Genomic DNA, 13024 nt, shown 5'->3' with positions numbered 1-13024 from the left:
ACGATAAAAACGCGTATTTTTTTTAGATATTTGAACACTAACATCGGATAATTAAGTTTAAAAATTCTACTACGCCGATACAAAATTTGGGTTACGCATGGGCAATTGCGTAAACGCCGCGATAATGAGGGTTAGCAAAATAAAACGGTCGAAATTTTTGCTATCAAAATAATCCCTAAACCCGAATCATAAGTAACGACACTTACTCATAATCGCGAAATATTTCGTCGGTGATCTCACAATGAAACACTTCCTCGTCATCTCTGAGAAACTCGGAACCTGACGACTTCTCAAAGGCTTTTCTCTTTAATAAAGGCATGTTGAAAGGTCTAAGAACGCGAAGGTGTAAAACAACAATACGACTTGAAACTTGAGAGAATTTTATCTAACTCTGTTAGCAACATATGAACATGTTAAAGATGTCCCTTAGAAACAGTCCATATTTGAAAAATATTCGTCATAAACAACAAATGTAATTCAATAAAATTAGCGCGGCTTTCAGTTGACAAGCTAAAAACGGCGCGCTCCGCGAGAAACATAGGAGGTACAACGAAACCAGTAATGCTGGTCACTCACGACGAGGAAAATAGTAGATTTTGTTACATTTTCTCTGGTTTTGTAACGTTCAAGTACGAAATTCGGAAAGACGAAAGATTTCACTGCCAACCTGGCGATATGACGCGAAATCATTAGTATATAATGTTTGTATATAAGCTTCGTTCGAGTCTGGCCGGGCGGCCGTTATGAATTCATTGCACAAACTAATTTATATAATTCATTGTAAACAATAAATGACAAGCCGGGTGATCTCGTGTTGAAAATAACTATTATATATTGGAAATGTGAGTACTTCATTATTGGTAAGGCGTTTCCTCTCATTCCGCCGTTTGCTAAACAGCTGTCAAACAAATTACGCAAGAAATTTGTCTCGACTGCTGCTCAAATAAGCGCTAATTAGAAGAAATATGTATTCTATAACCTCCGGAATGACCCCATCAACAGCATTGCAGGTAATCAACTGTTTTTGTTGTTGTTTTTCATGCCTGAAAAACTGTGCAATCTTCTTTGTGTGAAATGTCATTTTGACAGTCCGTTGACAGCGAGTCTGTTTTTATTATTGTTTTTATGTTATATTTTAGGTAAAGTACGGACAACCGGCATAGTTACAAGCACATTTATTGTCATATAATGTTATTTATTGCACTATATGCATATAAAATAAGATTCAACAAACACAAAAGATGTCATTCAAAAAATAGCTACAGCACGTGGCGTATAGATTTTGAAATGGTTTTCCAGTTTTACTTATACAGTTACAAATGTCAATTTACTAGTGGGTGCAATGCTTGCCCATGTTTTGTTCACAAAGAAATAGGTATGGATGATAATTAATAAATAATATTGGATATATGATGAAAGAAGACCAGCCCGACGAAGCTTGCAATCGCAAAACCGGACTGGACTCTTTTGCTGACAAATTTCCAGCCCCCATCTGTGCTCCACGAGTAGTTTTATGATGAGGTTGGAACTCTTCATATCAACCCCTCCGAGAAGCCTGCCACTGTATACCTTATAAGACCATCTTAGTGTATACCGGTGTCTGATATCCTCATCATCGGAGATCGCTCAGTGGGTCGTAATGCTAGCAATTATTTTTCAAACATAAAAACTAATTCTGTAACTTTGTTACCTTTTCAGACTCTTGCAACTATTGGCAAATGACTTGTCGCGGCAGAAGGGTTCCATTTCCCCCATTGTGTTGGCGCTTTGGACAGTTTCATTTCCTAGCGCTGGATCAGAATATATAAACTACAGAGGACGATTCGGCATTGTTTTATTTGGATGTGTAGCCAGTAATTACTGTTTTAGTGTTTGCAGATATGTATAGGCAGATAGATGATATAACCATGAAACGTGTGTTATTGCACAATTTTCTTGGGAGTTATTCATCGTGACTAATATATATGTATACTCTCCCCCCTGAAAATAAACATATTATGCTCTTAAATATGTTTTTATTTTGTTCATTAATGACCGAGATCCTTGAAAAGTATCATCCTATCCCGCTCTCTGTGATCTTACAACATTGACCTTAATTTTTTACAGAAATGCAATCTAAAGTAACTAACTGACCATCACGCCGCTTCCGCAGGGATAGGCAGAGAGAATAGAACACCACACCACGCTACTCTTGTCTTTGTACACATTCTTCTTTACGCATCCCCTCACACATCCTCCTCCCAACCCTTCTCCGCACCCCAAAGGTGCATAGGGCACTGCATTATATAGAAGCAGTGTTATCTTGATCGTTAAATACACGAAGGAAAGGTGATCAGCCTTTCGCTTCAGGTACCAGTCCAGGGTCATATTAAATATATATTTGACTGAAAAATCAATAATATTTATTGCGACCCTCTTGGGAATCAAACCCGGGACCTCCAGCATGGTAGCCTAGAGCGCTAACCGCTACACTATGGAGGCGGACCTCATACATACCCGCCGATTATTCGGATTCCTGAATTGACCACTTTCAATTATTTTAAATACTTGATCATGCCAAGTTTTGCCCGGTCATCCTCTGCTCATGTTCCCAACAAGATTCGCCTCATAAATTTCTTTTACAATCCTTTCTTCGCTCGTTCGTTTAGATCTTTTATAACTAACTAACTAACCATCACGCCGCTTCAGGCAGAGAGAATAGAACGCCACACCACTCTGTCTTTGCAAACATTCTTCGCCTCTTCCACGTTCATGCATCTCCTCATACATACCCGCCGATTACTACGACTCCTAACCTGACCACTTTCAAGTATTTGGCATACCTGATCGTGCCATGTTTTTCTTGGTCTTTCTCGGCATAAATTTGTTTTACCGTTCTTTCCTCACTCATTCGTTCCACATGTCCAAACCATCTCAACGCACCTTTCTTAATTTTATTGATAATGGTTATCTCCGCTTTGGATTCCTTCCTTATTTCACTATTCGAACATCTATCATACATCGTTTTGTCGCACATTCTTCTGAGAGATTGCATTTCGACTGCACTCAGTCTACTTTCATCCTTCTTTTGCCAACTCCATGTTTTACTTCCATACATTAGAGTTGGAACCAGGACTCCGTTGTGCACTGCCAGTTTAGCTTCCGCTGATAGGCTTTTATTTGCCATAACTGATATTATTAGAGGGTATTTCTTTTTCATCGAGAATTTTAATGACTTCCTTTAATCTGACTCTATCGAATGCTTTAGTAAGACCTACAAAGCAGAGGTAAGCTGTCTTATTGAACTCTATTGCTTTTTTAACTAATTTGTCTAACAACAAATGTGTTGAACTTATTTACGTCCGAGTTCACTCGGTTTCTCAGCGTCACATATTTAGCATATTCTTCTGGTGACGGTGAGCTTCTGTATTTCAGATGGCTTTTCTTCGGCGAGTTCCTTGACTTCATCAGTAAACCATTTTATCAATAATGATTATCTCAGCCTTGCATTCTTTCCTTCTTTCACCATTCGAACATCTATCATACATCTTTTTGCCTCACATACAAATAAAACTAACTAACCATCACGCCGCTTCCCCGCAGGGGTAGGCAGAGAGAATCGAACGCCACACCACTCTGTCTTTGCAAACATTCTTTGCCTCTTCTACATTCATGCATCTCCTCATACATACCCGACGATTATTACGACTCTTGACCCGGCCGCTTTCAAGTATTTGACATACCTGATTGTGCCAAGTTTTCCTCGGTCGTCCTCTGCTTCTTTTTCCAACTACATTCGCTCCATAAATTTGTTTAACCGTTCTTTCTTCACTCATACGCTCCACATGTCCAAACCATCTCAACACACCTTTCTTAATTAATAATGTAATAAATAATAAATAATATATATAAATAATAAATAATGTATGTAAAAATAAAAATAATAGATCAACCTGGCTGATCGGTGATAATATGCGTGAATAGCCTATAAATAAAAAAAAGACATTCATAATAACAGCAATGGGGGCGCGAGATAGAGACAGGCATGAATATAGAAAGAGGTAGAAAGACATTCGCCGGAGCTAGCGGTTGAGTTCGGCTTCGTCCACAGAACCAAAGATCAATTAACGAACATCTATTTACTTATATTTCTTCTTTTTTTATGGCTATTCACCCTTCTAGCCAATGCGAGTTATTTTTTATTTATATATTATTATTTTACACTTTTTACAATTTAAAAAAGATAAATGTTTGAGTTTTTATTATTTACAAAAAAAAACTTCAATTTCATACTATTTCTGTGAGCCTGAGCGGCTCATTATTAGAAAGTGGTATGAAATTGTGGTAAAGTGGTTCGAACCGAAAAACTTTGATTAAAAAATCCGAGACACTAGCCACGGGACCACAACCCGATACGATTTGAATTATTTGTTTTTTTTTATTATCTTATTATGTTTTTTGTGAAGTTTATCTGTATGTATTTATATATTGAGCCTTCCTACATGTACTATTGTAACCCACAAATGTATAATTTATATTTTTTATTTTTTAAATGTATTTCATGATATCTTTAATGATTCTTCTCCACGCGTGCTTTCAATCGTCTTCTGTCCCCTGCATCACCCTTCTCCAGAATCAGAATGTCAATTTGTCACTGACTCACAAAGCCGGCAATTCGCCGCGCCGCACATAAGGGCAAGATGACTCGAAAACAACAAAAGCGCGGTCGTGCGGAACAGCTTTTGAAGATAGTTCTGAACGATGCAATCGCCGCAGAATTGAAAATCTAGGGAACTCCACTCTACTTTCACAACTAGGTCATGCAACGACAATGAATCTGAAAGCTTCTGGATAGCCAGTTGCATCCAAATTATTAGCAGAAATAAAAATTATTACAAACAAGTTTGGGAGGTTAATAAGGTTGAGAGGTTAGTGGAAAACGGAATGCTAATGCTGGAGAGGTCTGAAAAGAAGCCGTCATTAAACGGGCACCCAATGAAATAAGATCTAGGTCTCCAATTAATGCCCTGCAAGTGCAGGCCTCTGACGCCCCCTCGGAATTAACTATCATTTTTTTAAATCAGAATATTATATTTTTTAGTCGAAAATTTTAAGATAAATTTACATGTCAAGTATTGTCTTCTCAATCCAATTCCATTTTCCACTAACATCTCAATCTCATCGACCTCCCCTAACAAACAAAATTAATTGAAAATCATTTGTAAATGTGTATGAAATATATAAAATAACTAACTAAACAAACCAACTTAATAATGAAGCTAACCCCAATTACAGGAAAACAAACGATTTCAATTCAAATCGTATCGGGTTGTGGTCCCGTGGCTAGTGTCTCGGATTTTTTAATCAAAGTTTTTCGGTTCGAACCACTTTACCACAATTTCATACCACTTTCTAATAATGAGCCGCTCAGGCTCACAGAAATAGTATGAAATTGAAGTTTTTTTTTGTAAATAATAAAAACTCAAACATTTATCTTTTTTAAATTGTAAAAAGTGTAAAATAATAATATATAAATAAAAAATAACTCGCATTGGCTAGAAGGGTGAATAGCCATAAAAAAAGAAGAAATATAAGTAAATAGATGTTCGTTAATTGATCTTTGGTTCTGTGGACGAAGCCGAACTCAACCGCTAGCTCCGGCGAATGTCTTTCTACCTCTTTCTATATTCATGCCTGTCTCTATCTCGCGCCCCCATTGCTGTTATTATGAATGTCTTTTTTTTATTTATAGGCTATTCACGCATATTATCACCGATCAGCCAGGTTGATCTATTATTTTTATTTTTACATACATTATTTATTATTTATATATATTATTTATTATTTATTACATTATTAATTAAGAAAGGTGTGTTGAGATGGTTTGGACATGTGGAGCGTATGAGTGAAGAAAGAACGGTTAAACAAATTTATGGAGCGAATGTAGTTGGAAAAAGAAGCAGAGGACGACCGAGGAAAACTTGGCACAATCAGGTATGTCAAATACTTGAAAGCGGCCGGGTCAAGAGTCGTAATAATCGTCGGGTATGTATGAGGAGATGCATGAATGTAGAAGAGGCAAAGAATGTTTGCAAAGACAGAGTGGTGTGGCGTTCGATTCTCTCTGCCTACCCCTGCGGGGAAGCGGCGTGATGGTTAGTTAGTTTTATTTGTATGTGAGGCAAAAAGATGTATGATAGATGTTCGAATGGTGAAAGAAGGAAAGAATGCAAGGCTGAGATAATCATTATTGATAAAATGGTTTACTGATGAAGTCAAGGAACTCGCCGAAGAAAAGCCATCTGAAATACAGAAGCTCACCGTCACCAGAAGAATATGCTAAATATGTGACGCTGAGAAACCGAGTGAACTCGGACGTAAATAAGTTCAACACATTTGTTGTTAGACAAATTAGTTAAAAAAGCAATAGAGTTCAATAAGACAGCTTACCTCTGCTTTGTAGGTCTTACTAAAGCATTCGATAGAGTCAGATTAAAGGAAGTCATTAAAATTCTCGATGAAAAAGAAATACCCTCTAATAATATCAGTTATGGCAAATAAAAGCCTATCAGCGGAAGCTAAACTGGCAGTGCACAACGGAGTCCTGGTTCCAACTCTAATGTATGGAAGTAAAACATGGAGTTGGCAAAAGAAGGATGAAAGTAGACTGAGTGCAGTCGAAATGCAATCTCTCAGAAGAATGTGCGACAAAACGATGTATGATAGATGTTCGAATAGTGAAATAAGGAAGGAATCCAAAGCGGAGATAACCATTATCAATAAAATTAAGAAAGGTGCGTTGAGATGGTTTGGACATGTGGAACGAATGAGTGAGGAAAGAACGGTAAAACAAATTTATGCCGAGAAAGACCAAGAAAAACATGGCACGATCAGGTATGCCAAATACTTGAAAGTGGTCAGGTTAGGAGTCGTAGTAATCGGCGGGTATGTATGAGGAGATGCATGAACGTGGAAGAGGCGAAGAATGTTTGCAAAGACAGAGTGGTGTGGCGTTCTATTCTCTCTGCCTGAAGCGGCGTGATGGTTAGTTAGTTAGTTATAAAAGATCTAAACGAACGAGCGAAGAAAGGATTGTAAAAGAAATTTATGAGGCGAATCTTGTTGGGAACATGAGCAGAGGATGACCGGGCAAAACTTGGCATGATCAAGTATTTAAAATAATTGAAAGTGGTCAATTCAGGAATCCGAATAATCGGCGGGTATGTATGAGGTCCGCCTCCATAGTGTAGCGGTTAGCGCTCTAGGCTACCATGCTGGAGGTCCCGGGTTTGATTCCCAAGAGGGTCGCAATAAATATTATTGATTTTTCAGTCAAATATATATTTAATATGACCCTGGACTGGTACCTGAAGCGAAAGGCTGATCACCTTTCCTTCGTGTATTTAACGATCAAGATAACACTGCTTCTATATAATGCAGTGCCCTATGCACCTTTGGGGTGCGGAGAAGGGTTGGGAGGAGGATGTGTGAGGGGATGCGTAAAGAAGAATGTGTACAAAGACAAGAGTAGCGTGGTGTGGTGTTCTATTCTCTCTGCCTATCCCTGCGGAAGCGGCGTGATGGTCAGTTAGTTACTTTAGATTGCATTTCTGTAAAAAATTAAGGTCAATGTTGTAAGATCACAGAGAGCGGGATAGGATGATACTTTTCAAGGATCTCGGTCATTAATGAACAAAATAAAAACATATTTAAGAGCATAATATGTTTATTTTCAGGGGGGAGAGTATACATATATATTAGTCACGATGAATAACTCCCAAGAAAATTGTGCAATAACACACGTTTCATGGTTATATCATCTATCTGCCTATACATATCTGCAAACACTAAAACAGTAATTACTGGCTACACATCCAAATAAAACAATGCCGAATCGTCCTCTGTAGTTTATATATTCTGATCCAGCGCTAGGAAATGAAACTGTCCAAAGCGCCAACACAATGGGGGAAATGGAACCCTTCTGCCGCGACAAGTCATTTGCCAATAGTTGCAAGAGTCTGAAAAGGTAACAAAGTTACAGAATTAGTTTTTATGTTTGAAAAATAATTGCTAGCATTACGACCCACTGAGCGATCTCCGATGATGAGGATATCAGACACCGGTATACACTAAGATGGTCTTATAAGGTATACAGTGGCAGGCTTCTCGGAGGGGTTGATATGAAGAGTTCCAACCTCATCATAAAACTACTCGTGGAGCACAGATGGGGGCTGGAAATTTGTCAGCAAAAGAGTCCAGTCCGGTTTTGCGATTGCAAGCTTCGTCGGGCTGGTCTTCTTTCATCATATATCCAATATTATTTATTAATTATCATCCATACCTATTTCTTTGTGAACAAAACATGGGCAAGCATTGCACCCACTAGTAAATTGACATTTGTAACTGTATAAGTAAAACTGGAAAACCATTTCAAAATCTATACGCCACGTGCTGTAGCTATTTTTTGAATGACATCTTTTGTGTTTGTTGAATCTTATTTTATATGCATATAGTGCAATAAATAACATTATATGACAATAAATGTGCTTGTAACTATGCCGGTTGTCCGTACTTTACCTAAAATATAACATAAAAACAATAATAAAAACAGACTCGCTGTCAACGGACTGTCAAAATGACATTTCACACAAAGAAGATTGCACAGTTTTTCAGGCATGAAAAACAACAACAAAAACAGTTGATTACCTGCAATGCTGTTGATGGGGTCATTCCGGAGGTTATAGAATACATATTTCTTCTAATTAGCGCTTATTTGAGCAGCAGTCGAGACAAATTTCTTGCGTAATTTGTTTGACAGCTGTTTAGCAAACGGCGGAATGAGAGGAAACGCCTTACCAATAATGAAGTACTCACATTTCCAATATATAATAGTTATTTTCAACACGAGATCACCCGGCTTGTCATTTATTGTTTACAATGAATTATATAAATTAGTTTGTGCAATGAATTCATAACGGCCGCCCGGCCAGACTCGAACGAAGCTTATATACAAACATTATATACTAATGATTTCGCGTCATATCGCCAGGTTGGCAGTGAAATCTTTCGTCTTTCCGAATTTCGTACTTGAACGTTACAAAACCAGAGAAAATGTAACAAAATCTACTATTTTCCTCGTCGTGAGTGACCAGCATAAGACAACGCGAACAGATGGTGAATAATAATTCCATATGGAAAAAAGTTCCTACGGGGAAAAACAACGCAAGTAAAACCGGGGTATATTGTTCAATAAATATATTTAGAAAATAAATTTTTCGTAACATTTTGAATAGACTTTGGTTACTAACGTCAAATTAACCTTAGCTTCGACTAAAAAAATATTATATCAATCAGAATCTAAAATCTGGTAAGGTCAAAAGACTACGTAATTGGAAAGCATGATAATTAGATATATAGACGTGAAAGAAGTTAGGTGTATATGACAGGACAGAATAATGTGACGTTCCATACTCTCTGCATACCCTTTCAGAGTAACGGCGTGATGGTAGTTTATATCTTCTTCTTCCTGGCTACACCCCAGATTATTGTCCTTGTAGACTGCTGGGGTCAGGTCTCCTTGTCTTCAGGTTAAATGTTTTTCTGTCCTGGATAACGTCACTTAGGGCATGACTTCGAATCATGTTATCTTTCTGCATCACTCATGAATTCCTTGGTCTTCTTTTACATAACTTTCGAGGAAGATCCATTTCTATTGCCTGGTTAACCACATATTCGGGTTCTCTAAATGCCCATATGCGACCTATATGCTCATACCATCTCAATTGTCTTTCCTTTACCTTTTTATTATACCTGTCTATTACGCCCAGGCTTCCACGAATGCGTGAACTCTATTTTGTCTCTAAGGGACTTTCCCGCTCACCATTTTAGCATTCGCACTTCATCGGATTCTAGTTGCCTATATAAGGTGTTATACATCATTTAGCACTCAGAGCCATATAGAAGTGGTCTGACGATTGATAAGTAGACTTTTCCCTTTAATTTGGATGGCATTTTTGGATCGCAAAGGACACCCGTCATGGATCGGAATCCCATCCATCCCACACATATTCTGTGTGACACATCTGCTGCGCACCCTTCATCCCTATGTATAATGGATACTAAGTATTTAAGTGAAGCGTAATATGTATAAATATATATATATATATATATATATATATATATATATATATATATATATATATATATATATATATATATATATATATATATATATATATATATATATATATATATATATATATATATATATATATATATATATATATATATATATATATATATATATATATATAACGTGGTAATATTTTCCTTTTGAAAATTAAGTGTAAATAATATGTAAAGTGGGTGTATAATAATAAAATAAACAATGTGTTGCTTTGTAATTAAAGTTTATTCTAAATTTATCTTTATAATAATTTTATATCTATCTATCTATCTATCTATCTATCTGATTCTGACAGTTAATAATATTATCGGATCTCTTTTGTTTAATTCTGTGCGACGCATGCGACATCTGGTGGTAACTGTTTTATGTAGGTACTATTTGTAAGTACTTAATAAAATGTATAGGTAAGTACCTAGTTATTTTATTACATCTCCCCCCTTGGGGAAGAAAATTCATAGTAAAATTTTCACTCGTCCTCCGGATCATCTCCTTGTAGTGAAGGGACTGGTATAAGTTTAGTGATATGATAAAGTTTTTTTTTTTCTTTTTTCCGCTCTTTTTTTTTTCTTTCTTTTTTTTCTTCTTAACCCTTTTAAAGTAGACACAGTTTTTTTTCAATCCATTTGTTTTTTTCTTTTGAATTCCTTCATTTTTATTCTGATCTCTTAAAGTATCTTCTAATTTAACCAAATTTATAACTTTTAATTGTTCATCTGCATTTTCATTCGAGTTTAATACTGGATTCCTGCTTAGACAATCTGCTTCGAAATTCTTCTTTCCTGGAGTATATTTTATTTTATATTTTGTAGAAATTTTTTCCACATTATTTTTATTTTCATTTTTCAAGCACTGTTTTTGTGTTATTTGTATGTCTTCATTTTTATTCTGATCTTTTAAAATATCTTCTAATTTAACCAAATTTACAACTTTTAATTGTTCATCTGCATTTTCATTCGATTTTAATACTGGATTCCTGCTTAGACAATCTACTTCTAAATTCTTCTTTCCTGGAGTATATTTTATTTTATCTTTCGTAGAAGTTTTTTCTACTTTATTTTTATTTTCATTTTTCAAGCACTGTTTCTGTGTTATTTGTATGTCTTCGTTTTTATTCTGATCTTTTAAAATATCTTCTAATTTAACCAAATTTACAACTTTTAATTGTTCATTTGCATTATCTTTTAAATATAACGACGGTTCCTTGTTAGACTATGCCATAAGGAAGGAAAAACTTTTGTTGGAGATGAGAAGAACGATCGACATGGGTACCTTAGTAGATCTTATTGTGGCTGGTTTACCAGAATTTATAATTAATAAGATTAATTAAGAATAAACTTTTATTGTCGTTTTATAACGTGGTAATATTTTCCTTTTGAAAATTAAGTGTAAATAATATGTAAAGTGGGTGTATAATAATAAAATAAACAATGTGTTGCTTTGTAATTAAAGTTTATTCTAAATTTATCTTTATAATAATTTTATATCTATCTATCTATCTATCTATCTATCTGATTCTGACAGTTAATAATATTATCGGATCTCTTTTGTTTAATTCTGTGCGACGCATGCGACATCTGGTGGTAACTGTTTTATGTAGGTACTATTTGTAAGTACTTAATAAAATGTATAGGTAAGTACCTAGTTATTTTATTACATATATATAACGTGGTAATATTTTCCTTTTGAAAATTAAGTGTAAATAATATGTAAAGTGGGTGTATAATAATAAAATAAACAATGTGTTGCTTTTTAATTAAAGAAACGACAATAAAAGTTTATTCTTAATTAATCTTTACAATAATTTTTATATCTATATGATTCTGACAGTTAATAATATTATCGGAAGTCTTTTGTTTTCTTCTGAGTGACGCATGCGACATCTGTTGGTAGAACTGTTTTATGTAGGTACTATTTGTAGGTACTTAATAAAATGTATGGGTAGGTACCTAGTTATTTTATTACATCTCCCCCCTTGGGGATGAAAATTCATAGTAAAATTTTCACTCGTCCTCCGGATCATCTTCTTGTAGTGAAGGGACTGGTATAAGTTTAGTGATATGATAAAGGTTTGATTTTATTTTTTTGTGACCTGTATCAATTCTGTATATTGAGTTAGAAATTTTTTCAATAATTTTATAAGGTCCAATTTTTAGTTCATCCAATTTTTTTCTGTTTAGCTTGTTTCCATTTTCCACATACACCATGTCTCCTACGTTGAATTCGCAGCCTATTCTATTTTTGTCAAATAATGTTTTATTGTAATTATGTGATTTTATTGTATTTTCAAACGCTATTTTCCTGTCTCTAATCCAGTCATTATTAGATTTTCCTTGTTTTAATTCGTTGGGTAAAATATTTACATCTGTACCATATAAAAGATAACTTGGGGAAAAGTCAGTGACTGAGTGATTAGTATTATTATATTTATTAACACATTCTTGAGCTATTGTGGTCCATGCTCTTCTTTTCCCTTTTTCATTTATTTTGCATCTGATTTTGTTCACCAATGTTTGATTCAGCCTTTCATTTAGGCCATTTGAGAATGGTGCATTTACTGCAGTGAAGATTATTGGGATCTGCTTGTCATTTAAGAATTCCTTGAATTCTTTCGAGTTTATTCCTGGGTATTGGTCGGTGAGAAGCATACCAATATCCTCGGTTTCTGTTATTTTCATGACTAGTTTTATAAAATCATTTGCATTCTGAGTTTTCGAGGTTAAAATAAATGCGTATCTTGTAAAGTGATCCACTAAGAGATGTAGATATTTTTTTGTTGATCTTGAACCTCCTAAACCTCCAATTGTGTCTAAAGATATTATTTCAAAAGGCTTTGTGGCCGGGCCTAGATGAGACATAAAT

At 35.3% G+C, this 13024-nt stretch overlaps 1 protein-coding gene and 2 long non-coding RNA genes across 8 annotated transcripts in view; 1 reads left to right on the top strand and 2 right to left on the bottom strand.

The window, feature by feature from the left end:
- The window catches only part of Acf (ATP-dependent chromatin assembly factor large subunit), a 32525-nt gene extending 31974 nt beyond the window's left edge, over positions 1-551 (bottom strand). For all 4 annotated transcript variants that reach the window (XM_088277870.1, XM_088277871.1, XM_088277868.1 and 1 more), the window contains exon 1: positions 207-551. In XM_088277870.1, coding sequence (XP_088133996.1) covers positions 207-319 — 113 coding nt within the window. In that variant the 5' untranslated portion in view covers positions 320-551. The remainder of the gene's footprint in view (positions 1-206) is intronic.
- A 20-nt stretch (positions 552-571) lies between these two features.
- On the top strand, positions 572-2008 carry LOC148312078 (uncharacterized). Of its 2 annotated transcripts, XR_015839288.1 has the most exons (3): positions 605-1010; positions 1140-1375; positions 1699-2008. It is a non-coding gene; the product is annotated as an uncharacterized LOC148312078 (long non-coding RNA). The 2 variants fall into 2 exon arrangements; XR_015839287.1 differs by lacking the exon at positions 1140-1375 and having other exon boundaries at positions 572-1010.
- Positions 2009-7687: 5679 nt separating this feature from the next.
- LOC148312077 (uncharacterized) lies at positions 7688-9118 on the bottom strand. Of its 2 annotated transcripts, XR_015839296.1 has the most exons (3): positions 8686-9098; positions 8321-8556; positions 7688-7997 (listed from the first exon to the last, which is right to left on the bottom strand). It is a non-coding gene; the product is annotated as an uncharacterized LOC148312077 (long non-coding RNA). The 2 variants fall into 2 exon arrangements; XR_015839295.1 differs by lacking the exon at positions 8321-8556 and having other exon boundaries at positions 8686-9118.
- Positions 9119-13024: the final 3906 nt, after the last annotated feature.

The sequence above is a fragment of the Brachycentrus maculatus genome, unplaced genomic scaffold (genome assembly GCF_059751285.1).
Source record: "Brachycentrus maculatus isolate JH-2025_06_01 unplaced genomic scaffold, ASM5975128v1 h1tg000050l, whole genome shotgun sequence".
NCBI lineage: Eukaryota > Metazoa > Arthropoda > Insecta > Trichoptera > Brachycentridae > Brachycentrus > Brachycentrus maculatus.
The sequence above is the reverse complement of the archived record's forward strand: the minus strand, read 5'-3'. Positions and strand labels throughout refer to the sequence as shown.